The sequence below is a fragment of the Hyla sarda genome, chromosome 5, assembly GCF_029499605.1.
Source record: "Hyla sarda isolate aHylSar1 chromosome 5, aHylSar1.hap1, whole genome shotgun sequence".
In the NCBI taxonomy this organism is placed as follows: Eukaryota; Metazoa; Chordata; class Amphibia; order Anura; family Hylidae; genus Hyla; species Hyla sarda.
In genome coordinates, this window is record NC_079193.1 from 170,375,107 (window position 1) to 170,398,561 (window position 23,455).

The 23,455-nt window shown below is 42.3% G+C and overlaps 1 protein-coding gene across 2 annotated transcripts in view; it reads right to left on the reverse strand.

Moving 5' to 3' along the window:
• ADCY2 (adenylate cyclase 2) overlaps positions 1 to 23,455 on the reverse strand; it is a 532,901-nt gene that overhangs the window by 162,677 nt on the left and 346,769 nt on the right. For both annotated transcript variants that reach the window (XM_056520731.1, XM_056520730.1), the window contains exons 6-8: positions 9,643 to 9,754; positions 5,492 to 5,619; positions 2,571 to 2,729 (exon numbers count right to left, since the gene is read on the reverse strand). In XM_056520731.1, the coding sequence (XP_056376706.1) occupies positions 2,571 to 2,729; positions 5,492 to 5,619; positions 9,643 to 9,754 (399 nt within the window). The remainder of the gene's footprint in view (positions 1 to 2,570; positions 2,730 to 5,491; positions 5,620 to 9,642; positions 9,755 to 23,455) is intronic.

Genomic DNA, 23,455 nt, shown 5'->3' on the forward strand with positions numbered 1-23,455 from the left:
TGGTGTATTTTCATATTAGGGGTGCGTTCACAAGTACATAATCCGCAGGAGATAATGTATGTGTGAACGTACCCTAAAGAAGTTTTAAAATCCTTTCCATTGTTTCATTTGACAACTTGATAAGGAATTGGAAGCACTTTCCCTTTGAACTAATTTGTATTTTTAGACCTGTGTTGGTATTTAGGAACTGCAAATTGTATGATGTGTATAAAAAAAAAAATTCACCATTTGGTAAATAAAAAATGTCATCAATTGAATTTCATTTGTTCAGTTTTCATGAACCCAAAATGTTTACCTGTTAAACTTATATGGTTTTGTGCCATATCTGCGATTTGTCTATGAAGTAAAAAACTGGGAGGACATCCTTTAAGGCTGTGTTTACACAGTGTAAAAGAAGAAAGAAGCTTGTGGGATCCCAAAATAGCTGAAAAAATGACAAAAGTTGTGATAACCAAAACCTAAGGCTAAGTTTTCACTTTTTATTTATTTTTTTTGCAAAAATACCAATAAAAATGCCCATTCTGGCGCATGCCGTTTTTTTGTTGTTAAAAAACGCTGCAGCCAGATGTTAGCTGCAAGTCACTAGGGGACTGCAAAATGCCATATCCATGGGCGTTTTTCAGTTTAAAAAAATCTTTTTGGCATTTTTCTGCTATTTTGGGCTCCCTGGGCATTTGTAAAAACGACCTCTTGTTGAGACTTTGGCGTTTTTTTCAGGAAAATCTTGGCATTTTTCTCCCATAGAAGTCTAAGTGGGTTTTAACTTTGGCGTTTTTGCAGGTGGTTTTTATTCTTTTTTGTTTTGGACTTTAGCGATCCAAAAAAAATATGTAGATGCCTTTTTTTATTGAATTTTGTAGGGTACCATTAAAAAAAAATAAAAAAAATAAAAGATAGAGTAGGCATGGAAAAAAATTGTATTTAACGAGACTTATATTTTTGAAAACAACATTTTTATAAATTTTTAAACAGGGACAATTGTATGTGGGCAGGCAAGCACATAAAAATGTAGCAGGCAATACAAAAAATTTATAAAGAGGCCATTTAATTGTAAAAATAATACATTTTTTATAATTAATTTTGTGAAACTTTTTATTAGTAATTATTTAATTATGTGTTTAATAAAGTGTGTTTCTGTTTTTTATTATTCTTAATTTTTACATTTTTTAGGTACTACTACTACTCCCAGCATGGAAGGGAGTAGTAGTACCTGTACTAATAGCCAGTATAGATTATCCTCCTGTATAATCTATAGAAGTGGGCGGCACGGCCGCACTTCTCTGCTCCCTTGCCCTGCACTATGCTTCTCTGTGATGTGAAGTTCTCTTCACATCACAGATTCATATTTTCTGCTCAGAGCGGTAATTCCCCAGATGGTGTTAGCCAATTACCGCTCTCAGCGGCATAAACGAATCTGTGATGTAAAGATAACTTCACATCACAGAAGGATGCAGTGCGGGCAGGGGACTAGAAAAGTGCGGCCGTGCAGCCAGCTTCTATAGCTTATACAGGAGGATTGCAACGGGTGTCAGAAGTGACGCCCGCTGCGATCTGTCTATTACAGGTACTACTACTCAGTCTGTTCCATGCTGGGAGTAAGTAGTGGTACCCCCCCCCCCCCCCCCAAAAAAAAAGTAAAAAACACACACTTTATTAAACACATAATTAAAATACATTACTAATAAAAAGTTTCACAAAATTATTTATAAAAAAATATTTTTTTACAATTAAATGGCCACTTTATACATTTTAATATTGTCGGCAACATTTTCTGGTCCCTGCCCACTTACATAAATTGGTCCCTGTTTAAAAATGTATAAAAATTTTGTTCTAAAAAATATACATTTTGTTAATTATAATTTTTTGCATCCCTAATGCATCCTTTATTTATTTATTTTTTTGGTACAAAATTCTTAGAAAACACCAAAGGGGCCAAAAATGCAATTTCCACACAAAGGCAAAAACGCCAGAAAAATCGCCAGAAAAAACACGAAACATAATGGCATTTTTTCTGGCATTTTTGCTGGCGTTTGTTTCACAGGAAGAAACGCCAAACAAAAACTCAAGCAGAAACTTATCCTAAAAGAAGTGCAAAAAAGAAACACGATTTCCATATCCAATTGACTTTAGTGGGTAATGTTCAGAAACAGTGCTGAAAATACAGCACAAAAGTCAGCTCTTTTTCAGTCCTTTTTCAGCAAGTTTTTGCAGTTCCCTGCTGAAATAAATGGGTGCAGGTAAAAGTGCTTTTAGGCTTCTTCTGGAGCTTCTTTTGTGCTGCATTTTCACCACTGTTTTTGAACATTCCCTATTGCTAAAAACCATGTTTATTCAGGCTTCTTTTGGAGATTCTTTTACACTGTGTGAACATACCCAAAGGCTGGTTTTACATTTGTGTATTCATTGTAGCCCCCAAGGCTGAGTTTGAACTCAGCTTAAGCATGGCGATTCCATAATTTGTGCAAGGGTTTGCAAGAAATACTGCCATAAGAAACTTGACAATATTGATTGTCTAGATCTATAATAGTTTACATTACTAAGCATCAATCGATAAAGAATACATATCTTACCCAGGAACTCCTCCTGCCTCCATGTGATTTGCTAATGTAACATCATGTGACCAGACATCATATTGCCATTTTTGTAGACCAATAACACCACACAAAACATTTCCAGAATGAACTCCAACCCGCATGTTAATATCTACTCCGGTTGCATCTCTAACTTTCCTAAGAAAAAAAAAATACTACAGTTATATAAAAATAAAACATTACAGATGGAGTGGTAAATAAATGTCTACCTCTATGCAATGTGTTATGCTGTATGGCACTCTTTGGGCAATGCATGCGCTATTTATCATTGGTCAGCGCTTCCAAACCAAGCAAACTAAGAATTACAGGATACCTTACCGGCCCCTACAATATTATTTTTTTCTTTATTGTAGAGTGTTTCTCCAAAGTTTAACTCTCACCTGATTTTCCAATCTGGCATGGAGCAAGACAATCCATGCTGGGTGGTACAGTTGCCAAAGCAACCGTATGATTCCCAGTGAGTTCCATGCTCAAGTCCTATTAATTAGAAATGGGCTTTTGCATGTTAAACCTTTGGTAATTACTGTGGATGATATTGTGAAACAAAAACTATCAAAATTTGGTATCATTGGAATAAGATGGACACATAGAATAAATTAGGCTTGCCAGTTTAACCGCAAAAATTATTACACCACTAAATTACGCAATTCCATTTTATAAATTTTTTTGCTGTAAAGCAAGAGGGACTGAGAAGATTGATATATAGTTTTATGGGAACAGTTCCAGGGTAACTTCATATAATTCATAAAAAAAACTCCACTCATTCTAGGCTAAGCAGTCATGTGAGTTGTTCTACTCCGTGATTGACAGCCTTCTCTATATGTACACCTATACACAGATAACTGTTAATCATGATGCAAATATTAAAATCACAGCATTTAACAGCAATATGGCAGATTTGTGCAGATATGCTCCCACAGGGCACTTGGAGAGAGGGGCCCAGTCGTGGTTGGTCCCATTCCTTTTTCTATTGGTAGTAAACTGTGCAGATCTTCTGTCTCTAGGGAACTGCATTGTCAGAAAATGAAAGGGGATAGCCAGGAATAGAAAAACAAAGCCAATTTATACTAAAAACTGCACCACACATGTCTACAAGATCTAAGTTAATTCTATATTATAATATAAAATAAATATATTCTAATATAATATAAAATAACTAAATTAAGTCCACTTCAATGGAACTGAATGTACCCTGTACATTCACATGGGGGGGGGGGGGGGGGGGCAAACCTCCAGCTGTTGCAAAACTACAACTCCAAGCATGCACTGACAGACCATACATGCTGGGAGTTGTAGTTATGCAACAGCTGGAGGCACATTGGTTGCAAAACACAGAGTTTGTTACTTAACTCAGTGTTTCGCAACCAGTATGCCTCCAGCTGTTGCAAAACTACAACTCCCAGCATGTACAGTCTCTCAGTGCATGCTAGGAGTTGTATTTTTGCAACAGCTGGAGGCACACTGGTTGCAAAACACTGAGTTAGGTAACAAACTCTGTTTCACAACCAATGTGTCTCCAGCTGTTGCAAAACTGCAACAATCAGCATGCATTGACAGTCGAAGGGCATGCTGAGAGTTGTAGTTTTGCAACAGCTGGAGGCACACTGCTACAACTCCCAACATACCATTTGGTAGTCTGTGCATGTTGGGAGTTGTAGTTATGCAACAGCTGAATGCACACTTATTCATAGACAAAATGTGCCTCCAGCTGTTGCATAACTACAACCCCCAGCATGCACAGACTACCAAAGGGCATGCTGGCAGTTGTAGTTGGAACTCCAGCTGTTGCAAAACTACAACTCCCAGCATGCCCTTTGGCTTTGCATGCCGAGAGTTTTGCTAAGCAACAGCAGGAGGTGAACAGGCCTCACCTCCTGCTGTATCCTGCCGCCAGGACCGCCGGAGCTGTATCCTGCCACCGGGACCTATCCTGCTGCTCCTTTCGCCCCACCGATCCTGAGGGGACCCCTGCCGGACCAGGGACAAGTAGGAGACACCCGCCGGCGCTGATTTCCGCTCCGATCGCCGTCCCCAGCAGGTCCGTGATTGGTCGGTCGTTCCGACCGATCAATCACGTGATTGTGAGGCGGCACCCGTGCCACCTCACTCCTGCTGAGTAAGGGTGAATGGGGCTATCTCGGACAGCCCCATTCACCCTTTTTTTCCGGGTCACCGGGTCACCAGAGACCTGATTGACCTGGAATAACAGCAAATCGCACGTGCCGATATGGGGGGACCTCAGGACCCCCCTGGGCGATATGCCGGGATGCCTGCTGAACGATATCAGCAGGCATCCTGGTCCGGTCCCTGCCCAGCGAGCGGGCCATACGCCCTGAGTCTGTCTCTTAGACACTGGACTGTTATCAAATACAGACCTCCCAGTTGGATCCTTTGAAATCATAACCAGTGCTAATCCAGGGTGTGGACTCCTACTTGGTAAAATCAGTACATACTTCTTCAAATGCTGTCAATGTAGGCTATATTGAATATAGATAGCGTTAAATATATACATCAATGCTGTCAATGTAGGCTATATTGAATATAGATAGCGTTAAATATATACATCAATGCTGTCAATGTAGGCTATATTGAATATAGATAGCATTAAATATATACATCAATGCTGTCAATGTAGGCTATATTGAATATAGATAGCGTTAAATATATACATCAATGCTGTCAATGTAGGCTATATTGAATATAGATAGCGTTAAATATATACATCAATGCTGTCAATGTAGGCTATTTTGAATATAGATAGCGTTAAATATATACATCAATGCTGTCAATGTAGGCTATATTGAATATAGATAGCATTAAATATATTTTATTTGCATTTAGGTAAAAATAATGTATACTGGAAGTAAGCAAATACATAAATTACATTTTATGGAACTTACTTTATTGCTTCACACATGTCAAGTCCCATTTTAACACAATTTTTAGCATGGTTAGGCAAGGAAATTGGCAATCCAGATACACAGTAGTAGCAGTCACCTAAGATTTTAATTCTCATACATTCATTTTCCTGTAAAAGAAGGTATAATTATATACTCATAATAGCATAATAGGTTTCTACAATGTAAAAGTATTTATTGGATATCAATGTGCCCTTTAAATTTGCCTGTAAGCAAAAACACATTTATAGGAAGACTAGGGGTAGCAGTTGCACTTCTGCCCTGGTTCCTTAGTGGCATATGGGAGGTGGGGGCATTTTTATGCTTTTATCTGCAAAAGGATATCTAAGACAGCAAGAAGTTTTGAACTCAAAAATGAAAACCTCTTTGAAATGTTTTGTTATTATTTGTTGACTAGAAGCAATTGTAAACCAACAATATTATTATGCATTTATTCTTTTTTTTCTACAAATGCATCAATGCAATATGATATAATTATAATAAAATGTTAAAGGGGAACTCCGGTGGAAACAAGTAGAAAGCAAATGTTTTCAAATCAACTGGTGCCTGAAAGTTAAACAGATTTGTAAATGACTTCTATTAAAAAATCTTAATCCTTCCAGTACTTATTAGCTGCTGTATAAAAGAGAAAAATTTGTGAATCTCTTTTCTGTCTGACAACAGTGCTCTCTGCTCACACCTCTATCCGTGTCAGGAACTGTCCAGATTAGAATCATATCCCCATAGAAAACCTCTACTGCTTTGGACAGTTCTTGACACCGACAGAGGTGTCAGTGGTGAGCACTGTTGTCAGGCTGGAAAGAACTTCACAAATTTCCCTGTAGTATATCTGTAGTATACAGCAGCTGATAAGTACTAGAAGGGTTAAGATTTTTAAATAGAAGAGATTTACAAATCTGTTTAACTTTCTTGCACCAGTTGATTTGAAAAAAATTTTTTTTTCCCACCGGAGTTCCCCTTTAAGTAAATGTGAAACATAAACAATCCCTCTTGTGGACCATTGAGCTGACCCTAAGTGTTGTAATCCTAGTATGGTATGCGCCGAAACATGTGTCGGGGTGAAGTCATACTGGCACCCTGGAGGCTTCCTATATGTGACATGTCCCCCAAAAACCATTTCAGCAAAATATACACTGCCAAAGCCAAATTTTGCTCCTTTTCTGAGCCTTGTTGTGCGCCTGCAGAGCATTTTATGTCCACATATGGGGTATTTCCATACAAATTCTGGTTTTTATTTCTCCAATTACCCCTTGTGAAAATGAAAAGTTTGGGGAAACACCAGCATTTCAGTGAAAAAAAAAACAAATTGCTCATTTTCATGTCCAACTTTAATGAAAAGTCGTCAAACACCTCTGAGGTTTTAAGGCTCACTGTACTCCATTACGTTCCTTGAGGGGTGTATTTTGCCAAATCGTGTGCCATCTGTTGTTTTTTTTGCTGTTCTGGCACCCCGGGGGCTTCCTAAATGCGACATGCCCCCACGAAAACCCATTTCAGCAAAATTCTCTCTCCAAAATCCCAAAGTTGCTCCTTCCCTCCTGAGCCATGTTGTGCACCCACAGAGCACTTTACATCCATATATGAGGTATTTCCATACTCATATATGGATTGGTAGAAATTGGGTTACACATTTTTGGGGGATTTTTTTCCTTTTAATAAATAAAAAAAATTGGGCTACAAGAACATGTTAGTGTAAAAAAATGGAGATTTTGAGTTTTTTCTTCCACTATGCTGCTATTCCTAAAGGGTTAAACTTTTTGAATGTCATTTTGAATATAACAGGGTCATTTATGGGGGATTTTTTTTACAGAAAGGCCCCTCAAATACACTTTAAACTGAACTGGTCCAAGAAAAATTCTGACTTTTTCCTTACAGGTGGAGAGTTTAAAAGCTAGAAATTTTTGAATTTTTCACCAAGAAATTATGCAAGTAATGAACTATTTCTCCTGTTACTATCTTCCATCACAAAATAACGGCCGTTATTAATAACGGGCTATAACGGGTTAAAACAGCTATTATAAAAATTCCATAGACTATAATGGGATTTTCTAATGGCCCTATAGGATTTTGTAACTGACGTTTTACTGCCGATTTTCTGAAGGAACTTCGAAAACGGAGTAATTATGTAATGTGAAAGGGCCTTAGTACGGTATGTAATTATATGATAGTACTCCACTACAGACTTGCCAGATCTGCACCAATGCAGAAGTTAAGCTAATGAGAAAGGAGGTATTAAGTAGAAAAAAAAAATAGCAGAATAAAATAAACTAAATAATGGTAGAATGAGGAGAAACTAAATATACGTAGAATGATGAGCAACTAAATAATGGGAGAATAAGAAGAAACTAAGTAATGGGAGAATAAGAAGAGCACAACCAAAAAATGCAACGAGCAATTTGACTATGTATGGTTTGGGAATTCTATTGGTACCAAAAAAGCAAGTGAAGATGACTAAGGGTAGTCCATTGCCAAAGGAAAAAGTTGGGCAGTGGTCACCCATAGTTTTTCAAATGCAGAGCTGGTCAAACGCCTTCTTGGCATCTAAGGCTAAAATCAAAGCAGGGAACAGATGGGTCTCAGCATGGTGGAGTATGTGAAGTAGTCTTCTAGTGTTGTCCAAAGTCTGCCTGCCTTGGAGAAAGCCTGCCTGATCTGGGTTAATTAGATGTGTTAAGAGAGGGGCTAATCTACTGGCTATGATTTTAGCAAAAATGTTTATGTCCTGATTAACCCCTTAACGACGAGCGCCGTAAATGTACGTCCTGGTGAGGTGGTACTTAACGCACCAGGACGTACATTTACATCCTAAGCATAACCGCGAGCATCGGAGCGATGCCCGGATCATACGCGGCAGGTCCCAGCTGCTGATTGCAGCCAGGGCCCGTAAAGGCAGACACCCGCGATCCTGCGGATGTCCGCCATTAACCCCTCAGATGCCGTGAGATACAGATCACGGCATCTGCAGCATTGCGGACACTAAAATGGCGGCGATCCGATCATTGAGCACGGCAGACGGAGGTCCCCTCACCTGGCTCTGCTGCCTTCCTGGCGTCTTCTGCTCTGATCTGTCTTCCCGCAGACCAGAGCAGAAGATAACACTGATCAGTGCTGTGTCCTATAGATAGCACTGAACAGGATTAGCAATCGAGTGATAAAAGTGTAAAAAGTGTAAAAATAAAAGTAAAAAAGTAAAAAAATAAAGTAAAAAAAAAAATTGAAAAAAACCCACCCCCACTAAAAACGTAAATTGTCCCATTTTCCCTATTTCAGCCCCAAAAAGTGTTAAAAAATATTTTATACACATATTTGGTATCGCCGCGTGTGTAAATATCTGAACTATTAAAATAAAATGTTAATGATACCATACAGTGAACGGCGTGAATGTGAACAATTCTGTCGCATTAGCAATATTAAATCTGCGCCTCTGTGTTTTCTTGCCATAGCTCAACCAGAGAAAAAAATGTGTGCAGACAATAACTGAACAGACAACGTCAATTAAATAGTAGAATTGATCTCTCTATTAAGGAACTGTAGATGCAGGAGACTATAGAGAATCACATGTGGATACTTCAGCTACTAGGTTATCTAACATCTCCCTTCAAGCCACAATCTTAGTCCAGTGGTGAAAAACTTATCCCCTATCCTAAGGATAGGGGATAAGTTTGAGATCGCGGGGGGTCCGACCGCTGGGGCCCCCTGCGATCTCTCTGTACGGGGCCCCGGCTCTCCGGCCAGATAGCGGGTGTCGACCCCCGCACGAAGCGGCGGCCAACACGCCCCCTCAATACATCTCTATGGCAGAGCCGGAGATTGCCGAAGGCAGCGCTCCGGCTCTGCCATAGAGTTGTATTGAGGGGGCGTGTCGGCCGCCGCTTCGTGCGGAGGTCGACACGCCCCCTTCCCGTGGGCTGTCGGGGCTCCGTACAGGAGATCGCGGGGGGCCCCAGCGGTCGGACCCCCCGCGATCTGCAACTTATCCCCTATCCTTAGGATAGGGGATAAGTTGTTAACCACTGAGTCACCGCTGGACTACTCCTTTAATATTTTAAAATTTTTGGATATAGCTTAGATATAGTTTCCTTAATCATTTGTGTTTCCATATATTAAAGTGTTAAGGTTATAAAAACATGTACCTTTGCAATCTGATCAAACTTTCCAAATAATTCGTTGAGCATATGCACCAGTTCTCCTGGAGAGCAATCACTGGCCAGTCGAGTAAATCCAACAATATCTGCATACAAAATGCTAAACACGAAAAACAAAACACAGATATTTAGAACGGTATAAAATAATTTTTTTAATTATGTTTATTAATTTATATAAACTTGCTGTCCATTAGCTATGTTTAGTTTTTTTTCTTCATTTTATCATTATTAGCATTAAACCAGTTGTTTGCTTTGGCCAACCCCTACTTAGAATAATCTGTTCCTATTCCAGAAAGCCCTCATTCTCTAACCCATTTCCTAGCATCACAATGAGCAACAAATCAGTCAAAATATTGTAATTTATCAACCATGTAATAAGATTTCAACACCTACAAAAAACATTCCACATATAAATGATTAATCTAATGGAGGAAGGAGGTCACAGAATCAGAGCCAATAATGATAACAGAAATAATATTAAAGGGGAACTCTGGTGGAAACAAGTGGAAAACAACTGGTGCCAGAAAAATAAACATATTTGTAAATTACTTCAAAATCTTAATCCTTCCAGCACTTATCAGCAGCTGTATGCTACAGAGAAACTCGAGCAGTTCTTTCCAGTCTGACAAAAGTGCTCTCTGCTGTCCCCTCTGTCCGTGTCAGGAACTGTCCAAATTAGAAGCATATTACTAAAGAAAACCTCTCCTGCTCTGGACAGTTCCTGACACGAACAGAGGTGTCAGCAGAGAGCACTGTAATCAGACTGGAAAGAATTTCACAAATTTCTCTGTAGTATATCTGTAGTATACAGCAGCTGATAAGTACTGGAAGGATTAAGATTTTCAAATAGAAGTAATTTACAAATCTGTATAACTTTCTGGCACCAGCTGATTTGAAAAAAAAAATTCCACTGGGGTTCCCCTTTAAAAATGTATTTGCATGTATTGTATATTGAGCATATTTGATGTGCAGGATTTGAAGCTGCAGATTTGATGCTGTGTCCAGTCATTTAGTTCACATTGAACTCTGCAGAATAAAATCTGCAGCTTCAAATCCTGCAAATCCCATATGTATGTATATGTATATTGAAAAGAAGGAGGGAAGCCCGGCATACGAAACTCCAACTTTATTCAGGCAATAAAAGCAGGTACAAACACAATGAATGCCATCAGTAGGACATGTGGACGTGTTTCGGGTGGGTATACCACCCTTTATCACAGATGTCACATGATCATCATCTGTGATAAAGGGTGGTATACCCACCTGAAATGCGTCCAGATGTCCTACTGATGGCATTCATCGTGTTTGTACCTGCCTTTATTGTCTGAATAAAGTTAGATTTTCATATGCCGGACTTCCCTCCTTCTTTTCAATATACATATACATACTGTTACGCCGAGCACTCCGGGTCCACGCTCCTCCCCGGAGCGCTCGCAGCGTTCTCCTGTTCGCAGTGCCCCGGTCAGACCTGCAGACCGGATGGGCTGCGATAATGTCCCCAGCCGGGATGCGATTCGCGATGCGGGACGCGCCCGCTCGCGATGCGCATCCCCACCCGCTTACCAGACTCGTTCCCCGTCTGTGCTGTCCCGGCGCGCGCGCGCCGGGTCTTTGCGATTTAAAGGGCCGGTGCGCCACTGATTGGCGCATGGGCTTTAATCAGTATCTTCACCTATTTATACCTCACTTCCCCTGCACTTCCTTGCCGGATTTGTTGCCTTTGTGCCAGTGAAAGCGTTTCCTTGTGTGTTCCTAGTCTGTGTTCCAGACCTCCTGCCGTTGCCCCTGACTACGATCCTTGCTGCCTGCCCTGACCTTCTGCTACGTCCGACCTTGCTCTTGTCTACTCCCTTGTACCGCGCTTATCTCAGCAGTCAGAGAGGTTGAGCCGTTGCCGGTGGATACGACCTGGTTGCTACCGCCGCTGCAAGACCATCCCGCTTTGCGGCAGGCTCTGGTGAAAACCAGTAGCAACTTAGAACCGGTCCACTGACACGGTCCACGCCAATCCCTCTCTGGCACAGAGGATCCACCTCCAGCCAGCCGAATCGTGACAGTAGATCCGGCCATGGATCCCGCTGAGGTCCCGCTGCCAGTTATCGCTGACCTCACCACGGTGGTCGCCCAGCAGTAGCAACAGATATCGCAACAAGGCCACCAGCTGTCTCAACTGACCGTGATGCTACAGCAGCTTCTACCACAGCTTCAGCAATCATCTCCTCCTCCGCAGCAAGTTGCCGCATCCAACTTCCGTTTGTCATTGCCGGACAAATTTGATGGGGACTCTAAATTTTGCTGTGGTTTTCTCTCACAATGTTCCCTGCACTTGGAGATGATGTCGGACCAATTTCCTACTGAAAGGTCAAGGGTGGCTTTCGTGGTCAGCCTTCTGTCTGGGAAAGCCCTGTCATGGGCCACACCGCTCTGGGACCGCAATGATCCTGTCACTGCCTCTGTACACTCTTTCTTCACGGAGATTAGAAGTGTCTTCGAGGAACCAGCCCGAGCCTCTTCTGCCGAGACTGCCCTGCTGAACCTGGTCCAGGCCAATTCCGTACTCTCGCCTCCGAATTGTCCTGGAATAACGAGGCCCTCTGCATGACCTTCAAAAAAGGCCTATCCAGTAACATCAAAGATGTGCTGGCCGCACGAGAAATCCCTGCTAACCTGCATGAACTTATTCATCTGGCCACCCGCATTGACATGCGTTTTTCCGAAAGGCGTCAGGAGCTCCGCCAGGATATGGACTTTGTTCGCACGAGGCGGTTTCTCTCCCCGGCTCCTCTCTCCTCTGGTCTGCTGCAATCCGTTCCTGTGCCTTCCGCTGTGGAGGCTATGCAAGTTGACCGGTCTCGCTGACACCTCAAGAGAGGAAACGCTGCCGCATTGAGAACCTTTGCCTGTACTGTGCCAGTACCGAACACTTCTTGAAGGACTGTCCTATCCGACCTCCACGTCAGGAAAGATGCACTCCGACTCCGCACAAAGGTGAGACAGCTCTAGGTGTGAACTCTGCTTCTCCACGTCTTACTGTTCCTGTGCGGATTTCTTCTTCTACCTTCTCCTTCTCAGCCGTGGCCTTCTTGGATTCCGGATCTGCAGGAAATTTTATTTTGGCCTCTTTCGTTAACAGGTTCAACATCCCAGTGACCAGTCTCGCCAGACCCCTCTACATCGCCTCTGTTAATGATGAAAGATTGGACTGTACTGTGCGTTACCGCACGGAACCCCTATTAATGTGCATTGGACCCCATCACGAAAAGATTGAATTTCTGGTCCTCTCTATCTGCACTTCGGAAATTCTTCTTGGACTACCTTGGCTTCAATGCCATTCCCCAACCCTCGATTGGACCACCGGGGAGATCAAGAACTAGGGTACTACTTGCCACAAGAACTGTCTTATGTCTGCTCCCAGTACTGTCAGTCAAAACCCTATGGCTCCTCCGATACCAGGTCTCCCCAAGGCCTATCTGGACTATGCTGATGTTTTTTTTGCAAAAAACAAGCAGAGACTTTGCCTCCTCACAGGCCTTATGACTGCCCTATTGACCTCCTCCCTGGTACTACTCCACCCCGGGGCAGAATCTATCCTCTGTCCGCTCCGGAAACACAAGCCCTGTCGGAGTACATCCAAGAGAATTTAAAAAGGGGATTTATCCTCAAGTCTTCCTCCCCTGCCGGAGCTGGATTTTTCTTCGTCTCCAAAAAAGACGACTCCTTACCACCTTGCATTGATTACCGCGGCCTTAATAAAATCACTATAAAAAACCGCTATCCCCTACCTCTTATCTCGGAACTCTTTGACCGCCTACGTGGCGCCAACGTCTTTACCAAATTGGACTTAAGAGGTGCATATAATCTCATCCGCATCAGGGAAGGGGACGAGTGGAAGACCGCGTTTAACACCAGGGATGGACACTTTGAATATCTGGTTATGCCTTTTGGGCTTTGCAACGCCCCTGCCATCTTCCAAGACTTTGTAAATGAAATTTTTCGTGATCTTCTATATACCTGTGTTGTGGTCTACCTGGACGATATTTTGATTTTTCCTTCTAACCTTGAAGAACACCGCCGGCATGTCCGCATGGTTCTTTAGAGACTTCGGGACAATCAATTATATGCCAAAATGGAAAAATGTCTCTTTGAATGTCAATCTCTTCCCTTCCTAGGATACTTAGTCTCTGGCCAGGGACTCCAAATGGACCCGGACAAACTATCAGCCGTATTGGATTGGCCACGCCCCTCCGGACTCCGTGCTATCCAACGTTTCTTGGGGTTTGCCAATTATTACAGACAATTTATTACACATTTTTCCACTATTGTGGCCCCAATTGTGGCCCTAACCAAGAAAAACGCCAACCCTAAGTCCTGGCCTCCTCAAGCAGAAGAGGCCTTCAACCATCTCAAAACTGCCTTTTCTTCTGCTCCCGTACTCTCCAGACCTGATCCATCTAAACCCTTCTCACTGGAGGTAGACGCCTCCTCGGTGGGAGCTGGAGCGGTACTCCTACAGAGAAATTCTTCCGGACATGCTGTTACTTGTGGTTTCTTTTCTAGGACCTTCTCTTCGGCGGAGAAAAACTACTCCATTGGTGATCGAGAACTACTGGCCATAAAATTGGCGCTTGAGGAATGGAGGCACCTGCTGGAGGGATCCAAATACCCAGTTATTACATACACTGATCACAAGAATCTCTCTTATCTTCAGTCTGCCCAACGGCTGAACCCCCGCCAGGCTAGGTGGTCTTTGTTCTTTGCCCGTTTTAACTTTGAAATTCATTTTCGCCCCGCTGACAAGAACATTAGGGCTGACGCTCTCTCTCGTTCATCGGATGCCTCTGAAATGGAAGCTTCCCAGCAACACATTATTCCTCCGGACTGTCTGATCTCCACTTCTCCAGCTTCCATCAGACAAACTCCTCCAGGGAAGACCTTCGTCTCTCCACGCCAGCGCCTCAGGATTCTCAGGTGGGGACACTCCTCACACCTCGCAGGCCATGCTGGCATCAAAAAATCCGTCCAGCTCATCTCTCGTTTTTATTGGTGGCCTACCCTGGAAGCTGATGTTGCTGATTTTGTTCAGGCTTGTACAGTCTGTGCCCGGGACAAGACCCCTCGCCAGAAGCCTGCCGGTCTCCTCCATCCTCTGCCTGTTCCTGAGCGACCATGGTCTCAGATTGGTATGGACTTTATTACTGATTTACCTTTATCCCATGGCAACACAGTTATTTGGGTGGTCGTTGATCGGTTCTCCAAGATGGCACATTTTATCCCTCTTCCAGGTCTTCCTTCTGCGCCTCAGTTGGCGAAATAATTTTTTGTGCACATTTTTCGCCTTCACGGGCTTCCTACACATATCGTCTCGGACAGAGGCATTCAATTTGTGTCGAAATTCTGGAGGGCCCTCTGTAATCAACTTAAAATCAAATTAAACTTCTCGTCTTCTTATCATCCCCAATCCAATGGGCAAGTGGAAAGAATTAATCAGGTTCTTGGTGACTATTTGCGACATTTTGTTTCCTCCCGCCAGGATGACTGGGACGATCTTCTACCATGGGCCGAATTCTCGTACAATTTCAGAGTCTCTGAGTCTTCCACTAAATCCCCATTTTTTGTGGTGTACGGCCGTCACCCTCTTTCCCCCTTCCCACTCCCATGCCTTCTGGTTTGCCCGCTGTTGATGAGGTGACTCGGGACTTCTCCACCATCTGGAAAGAGACTCAAAAATCTCTCCTACAGGCCTCATCCTGGATGAAGGATCATGCCGACAAAAAAAGAAGAACTCCCCCTGTTTTTTCTCCTGGAGACAAAGTATGGCTCTCCGCCAAGTATGTCCGCTTTCGTGTCCCCAGTTATAAACTGGGACCACGTTATCTTGGTCCTTTTAAAATCAAATGCCAAAAACAAAAACTGTCTCCTACAAACTCCTTCCTCCTTCTCTCCGTATTCCTAATGCTTTTCATGTCTCTCTCCTTAAACCACTCATCCTTAACCGCTTCTCTCCCAAGGTTGTTGCTCCTACTCCTGTTTCCGGGTCCTCTGACATCTTCTCGGTTAAAGAAATTCTGGCATCCAAGACGGTCAGAGGTAAAAAAAAATTTCTTGTAGATTGGGAGAATTGCGGCCCAGAGGAGAGGTCATGGGAACCCGAGGACAACATCCTTGACAAGGACCTTATCCACAAATTCTCGGGTTCCAAAAAGAGGGGGAGACCCAAGGGGGGGGGGGTACTCCCCGGAGCGCTCGCAGCGTTCTCCTGTTCGCAGCGCCCCGGTCAGACCTGCTGACCGGATGCGCTGCGATAATGTCCCCAGCCGGGATGCGATTCGCGATGCGGGACGCGCCCGCTCGCGATACGCATCCCGACCCGCTTACCAGACTCGTTCCCCGTCTGTGCTGTCCCAGCGCGCGCAGCCCCGCTCCCTAGGGCGCGCGCGCGCCGGGTCTTTGCGATTTAAAGGGCCGGTGCACCACTGATTGGCGCATGGGTTTTAATCAGTATCTTCACCTGTGCACTTCCCTATTTATACCTCACTTCCCCTGCACTTCCTTGCCGGATCTTGTTGCCATTGTGCCAGTGAAAGCGTTTCCTTGTGTCTTCCTAGCCTGTGTTCCAGACCTCCTACCGTTGCAGCCCCATACCTCTTGACAAAGCTACATAGTAGCGAAACATGTCGGGGGGGAGGGGGGCGAGTAGGGTTTTTTAACTATATCAGAGCAGTCTCCGGAGGAAGCAGAGTGTGAGCTGCAGGCACACTCAGTGTCAGACAGTAATTAATAATCTCAGTGGAGATATTTACAATACATTAGATCAAAACCAAGGAACACTGCTCTGATACCTTTTAAATGTGTGGTTATTTTTGATTAGTTTACAATAAAGGTTATACATTTTAGTTGGTATATGGGAAATTAGGGTATTATTGGATTGCTCCAAGGGGTGATCTATTGGAAAAAGTGATTGGATTAACCCTCCATATACTGGTCTTGACCAGTACATTGGTGTTACGTCATGACCCCTGCAGCCCGTACCCAGTGTTTGGAACAAAATGGTCCAAACACTGTGGCAGTGAAATACCCCATTAACCAAAGTTTACAGCTTGAACCATGCATCAAGTAACGTTTTCCTGGCAAGCCTAGACTCGGTTAATCATCACTCCACGGAACCCCTTTTTTCTGCCGAGTCCAGTGGCAGCATGCTTTAAACCACTCTGACTATTTGCATTATGAATGGTGGTCTAAGGTTCGCATGTTTCTGGCTCACAGTTTCAGCTGAGCTTGCTTTATCCAGTAAGTATCATCTGCTATCAGTTCCTTTTGTGCTGCCTGATTGCCCATCTTCTTATAGAGGCTGCCTAGGCATTATCTGTAGTTCCTTATGAGAACTTAAAGGGGTATTCCAGGAAAAATATTTTTTTTATATATCAACTGGCACCAGAAAGTTAAACAGATTTGTAAATTACTTCTATTAAAAAAATCTTAATCCTTTCAGTACTTATGAGCTTCTGAAGTTAAGGTTGTTCTTTTCTGTCTAAGTGCTCTCTGATGACACCTGTCTCGGGAAATGCCCAGTTTAGAAGCAAATCCCCATAGCAAACCTCTTCTAAACTGGACGTTTCCCAAGACAGGTGTCATCAGAGAGGATTTAGACAGAAAAGAACAACCTTAACTTCAGAAGCTCATAAGTACAGAAAGGATTAAGATTTTTTAATAGAAGTAATTTACAAATCTGTTTAACTTTCTGGAGCCAGTTGATATATATAAAAATGTTTTTTCCTGGAATACCCCTTTAAAAATAATAGATTTTTTTTTATTTATAAATACGACCCTTCTGTAATAAAAATGTCACTCACCCCCCTCATTTAAATTTTATAAATAAAATAATAATGATAAAGTTGGGAAGATTTATCATTGCTTTTTGAGCATTTTTTTTTTGTCTATGTTTAGGCACAGTTCAGGCGCAAGCAGCATATTTTGAGACTTTTATGCGCCTTTTGTATATAGACAGTTTCACGGTGATTGTAGCGTCTAAAATGCAAGTAAAAATGTCCAGGCAGCTCTGTAAGTAAAAACACCTAACCTGCCAAATTCAGGACCCGGGAAAGTGTCTACTTCCCTCCCTCACAAGCGTCTAGAAAAAGTGTATGTGGTAGAGCTTTTCCCACCACAGCAGAGCTGCGCAAAATTCATCATCCTGCTGCACCTTCTTGATAATTGAGATGCACGCTAGTCAAACCCACCACCCAAATAGACGTGGGAAAATAGCTCTACCATAGACATTCTTTGATAAATCTGGGCCTATGTTCGTCGACAAAGAGTGTAAAGAAGTCAGTGAAAGGTGGAGGAAGTGTCATGGTTTGGGGAATGTTTTCTGCAGCAGGAGTTGTGCCTCTCATACAGCTACATGGAAGAGTGAATGCAAGTATGTATCAGAGCCTTTTTCAACAACACATTGGCCCAGATTTATGAAAGAATGTCTATGGTAGAGCTATTTTCCCACGTTTATTTGGGTGGTGGGTTTGACTAGCGTACATCTTATTTATTAAAGTGGTTCTCCCTTGTTTATACTGTTTTTTGTTATTATGTTTGTGTGTTATGTGTGTATGTGTTTTTTTAGGTGTGTTGTGATTATGTATATATGTATTTTCTTACCTTTTGTGAAGATCCGGAAGCTGGCCCCTTTTTCTTCCAGCGGCTTGCTGTGTAACCTCGGCCTCCGCCATGTTGTGTTCGGTAAGTGGGATGTCGGGGTGTGTGTTTCTGACGTCCGAGGCAAATCTTTTCTTCCTATTTCTTCCGTGGCTCAGCGACAAATCTGCGGCCTCTTCCGGCGCATGCGCAGGTAGGTTTTTTTTTTTTAACCAATAAAGTTTTTTTTGTCTAATTGACAGACTGTCTGCGCATGCGCGAGTACGCAAGTGCTACGCTAACAGCATAGCATACGTTAGGTCTACACTAATAGCGTAGCTTCCCGCAAGCGCAGACAATCTGTCAATTAGACAAAAAAAACTATTGGTAAAAAAAAAATTAAAATACCTGCGCATGCGCCGGAAGAGGCCACAGATTCATCGCTGAGCCACGGAAGAAACAGGAAGAAAAGATTTGCCTCGATTTGTCAGAAGCACACCCCCCGATATCCCACTTACTGAACACAACATGGCGGAGGCCGAGGTTACACAGCAAGCCGCTGGAAGAAAAAGGGGCCAGCTTCCGGATCTTCACAAAAGGTAAGAAAATACATATATACATAATCACAACACACATAAAAAAACACATACTTATACACACATAACACACAAACATAATAACAAAAAACAGTATAAACAAGGGAGAACCCCTTTAACCCCTTAAGGACCGGGGGGTTTTCTGTTTTTGTAATGACGTCAGTCATTTTGCCCAAAAATCTACGGTGAAACGGAAAAAAAAATCATTGTGCGACAAAATTGAGAAAAAAAAACGCCGTTTTGTAAATTTTGGGGGCCTCCGTTTCTACGTAGTAAATTTTTTGGTAAAAATGACACCTTATCTTTATTCTGTATGTCCATACGATTAAAATGATACCCTACTTATATAGGTTTGATTTTGTCGGACTTCTGGAAAAAATCATAACTACATGCAGGAAAATTAATACGTTTAAAATTGTCATCTTCTGACCCCTATAACTTTTTTATTTTTCTGTGTATGGGGCGGTATGAGGGCTCATTTTTTGCGCCGTGATCTGAAGTTTTTAACGGTACCATTTTTGCATTGATAGGACTTATTGATAATTTTTAAATGATATAAAAAGTGACCAAAAATGCACTATTTTGGACTTTGGAATTTTTTTGCGCACGTGGTGATACCATATATGTTTATTTTTATTTTTATTTACACTGTGTTTTTTTTTTATTGGAAAAGGGGGGTGATTCAAACTTTTAATAGGGGAGGAGTTAAATGATCTTTATTCACTTTTTTTTGCAGTGTTATAGGTCTCATAGGGACCTATAACACTGCACACACTGATCTTCATCATTGATCACTGGTTTCTCATAACAAACCAGTGATCAAAGATTCTGCCGTATGACTGCTCATGCCTGGATCTCAGGCACTGAGCAGTCATTCGGCGATCGGACAGCGAGGAGGCAGGTAGGGGCCCTCCCGCTGTCCTGTAAGCTGTTCGGGATGCCGCGATTAGCCACGGCTATCCCGAACAGCCCGTCTGAGCTAGCCGGCCACTTTTGGTTTCGCTTTTAGCTGTGCGGCTCAGCTCTGAGCGCGGCTATAGGGTTAATAGCGCGCGGCACGGCGATGGGCGCTGCACGCTATTAGAGGCGGGTCCCGGCTTCACTATGACGCCGGGTCCGCCGTGATATGACGCCGGGTTACTGTGTAACCCCGCGTTATATCAGGAGAGCAGGACCAAGGACGTACCGGTACATCCTTGGTCCTTAAGGGGTTAAGAAGGTGCTGCAGGATGATGAATTTTGCGCAGCTCTGCTGTGGTGGGAAAAGCTCTACCACATACACTTTTTCTAGACACTGAGGGAGGGAAGTAGACACTTTCCCGTGTCCTGAATTTGGCAGGTTAGGTGTTTTTACTTACTTTCACAGAGCTGCCTGGACATTTTTACTTGCATTTTAGACGCTACAATCAAATTTGATTGCAGTGTCTAAGGGGTTAAAGCCGGGCATCACCGTGATCGGTGATGTCTGGCATTAGAGATGGGTCCTGGTGGCAGATAGCCACCAGGACCACCCAGCTATGACCCGAGTTCAGCTCCTGATCACGTGTCATAGAAAGGGAGTGGGACGCTGTCGTCCACAAGAGGTTAAAGGTTGAACTGTGGAAGGTAGAAATTATTCTCATGCCTACTGGTAGGTGGTGTAGCTTTGCGCCTAAAAAAGTACCTTTCCACACAAAATAGCGACTTTTGACAAAAGTCGCAAATGATAAATACGTGACCACTGCATGGTCAAAAAGAAAAAATTCTATGGGTTGGCAAAAAGAGTGAAACTGTCTATATCAAAAGATGCATAAAAGTCTCAAAATATGCTGCTTGCGCCTGAACTGCACCTAAATATTAGTGTTGCTCGCGAATATTCGCAATGCGAATTTTATTCGCGAATATCGCATATTCGCGAATTCGCGAATATTCGCGAATATAGCACTATATATTCGTAATTACCAATATTCTTTTTTTTTTTTTTTAACTTAATTTTTTTTTTCACAGTACACATCACAGTGATCATCCCTTTCTGCTTCCAGCTTGTGTGGTGTAAAGAAGGCTCTAATACTACTGTGTGAGACCGGTGTGCGAAATTTTGCATATGCGAATATTTGCATGTGCTAATGTTCGCATATGCGAAATTTCGCTTATGTTAATTAAGGTATATGCTAATTTTCGCATATGTTAAATTTCGCATGCGGGAATTTTCGCATATGCGAAAATAAATCGAGAATATTATGAATATGCGAATATTCGCGAATATATGACGAATATTCGTCCATATATTCGCGAATATTCACGAATTCGAATATGGCCTATGCCGCTCAACACTACTAAATATAGACAAAAAAATGCTCTAAAAGCAATGATAAATCTCCCCATTGTTCCTTCCTTGTGTTCATCACTCGATCAGCAGCAATTTTCATGCAGGACAATGCCCCCTGTAACACAGCAAAACGGGTAAAGCAGTTCTTTGAAACTGAAAACATTGAAACAATAAAATGGCTGCCCAGAGTCCTGATCTAAACCAAATAGAAAACCTCTGGAAAATCCTTGGTGACAAAGTTATGGCCAAGAAACCGACAACAGTCACAGAACTGTGGAAGAGACTGGTAGAAGACTGTACCAAAATCACACCAGAGCAGTGTGAGAGACTAGTGATGTCCTGTAGGGGGCACAGATGTGCTGAAGTCATTCAAAGCAAAGGCCTGTACACTTCCTACTGATTGGTGACTGTTGGAACATTCAGAAAAATGTACTTACAATCTTTCTCTGTGCTACAGTCATTGCTGCTCTCTAATTATGATCATCATGTTTTTTGAAAAATAAAGGTTTTATGTTGATATACTTTGGTTATTTTGTAACTGTTCTAACGGCATTGTGTACCCCTTACAAAAAATCATTTGTAGATGATCATAAATTGTTCTCTAATTTTGATATCAGTGTATAATTTCCATGATCCTCCACAGTGAACGGCATAAAAATATAATAAAAATAAATAAATAATAATACCAAATGCCAGAAATGCTGATTTTTGTTCCCTTCATATACCATAAAATAATTAACAAAAGTGATCAAAGTTTCACCATACAAAAATAGTACTAATATAAAAAAAATTTAATTAAAATGAGCCCTCATAAATTCCAATATAGGGAAAAATTAACATGTTCTAGTGGTCAGAATATGACAATATTCTAAGCATATTTATTCTAAGCATATTTATTTTCTTTAAAAAGTTAAAAAATGTTGAATGGGCATTGTCACTTAACCCCTTAAGGACTCAGCCCATTTGGACCTTAACCCCTTAAGGACACATGACGTACTGGAACGTCATGTGTCCACTCCCGATCTATAACGCGGGGCCACGGCGTGGCCCCGCGTCATAGCGGTTCGGGCCCGGCCTCTAACAACGGCCGGGACCCGTGGCTAATAGCGCGCGGCATTGATCGCTGTGCCGCGCGCTATTAACCCTTTAGACGCGGCGTTCAAAGTTGAACGCCGCGTCTAAAGTGAAACCGAAAGCATGCCGGCTAGCTCAGTGGGCTGTTCGGGATAGCCGCGGTGAAATCGCGGCATCCCGAACAGCTGACAGGACAGCGGGAGGGCCCCTACCTGCCTCCTCGCTGTCCGATCGCCGAATGACTGCTCAGTGCCTGAGATCCAGGCATGAGCAGTCATGCGGCAGAATCATCGATCACTGGTTTCTTATGAGAAACCAGTGATCAATGTAAAAGATCAGTGTGTGCAGTGTTATAGGTCCCTATGGGACCTATAACACTGCAAAAAAAAAGTGCAAAAAAAAAGTGAATAAACATCATTTAACCCCTTCCCTATTAAAAGTTTGAATCACCCCCCTTTTCCCATAAAAGAAAAAACACAGTGTAAATAAAAATAAAAATAAACATAAATGGTATCGCCGCGTGCGGAAATGTCCGAATTATAAAAATATATCGTTAATTAAACCGCACGGTCAATGGCGTGCGCGCAAAAAAATTCCAAAGTCCAAAATAGTGCATTTTTGGTCACTTTTTATATCATGAAAAAATGAATAAAAAGCGATCAATAAGTCCTATCAATGCAAAAATGGTACCGTTAAAAACTTCAGATCACGGCGCAAAAAATGAGCCCTCATACCGCCCCATACACGGAAAAATAAAAAAGTTATAGGGGTCAGAAGATGACAATTTTAAACGTATTAATTTTCCTGCATGTAGTTATGATTTTTTCCAGAAGTCCGACAAAATCAAACCTATATAAGTAGGGTATCATTTTAATCGTATGGACCTACAGAATACATATCAGGTGTCATTTTTACCGAAAAATGTACTACGTAGAAACGGAAGCCCCCAAAAGTTACAAAACAGCGTTTTTTTTTAAATTTTGTCGCACAATGATTTTTTTTCCCGCTTCACCATAGATTTTTGGGCAAAATGACTGACGTCATTACAAAGTAGAATTGTTGGCGCAAAAAATAAGCCATCATATGGATTTTTAGGTGTAAATTTGAAAGAGTTATGATTTTTTAAAGGCAAGGAGCAAAAAACGAAAATGCAAAAACGGAAAAACCTCCGGTCCTTAAGGGGTTAAGGACTAAGACA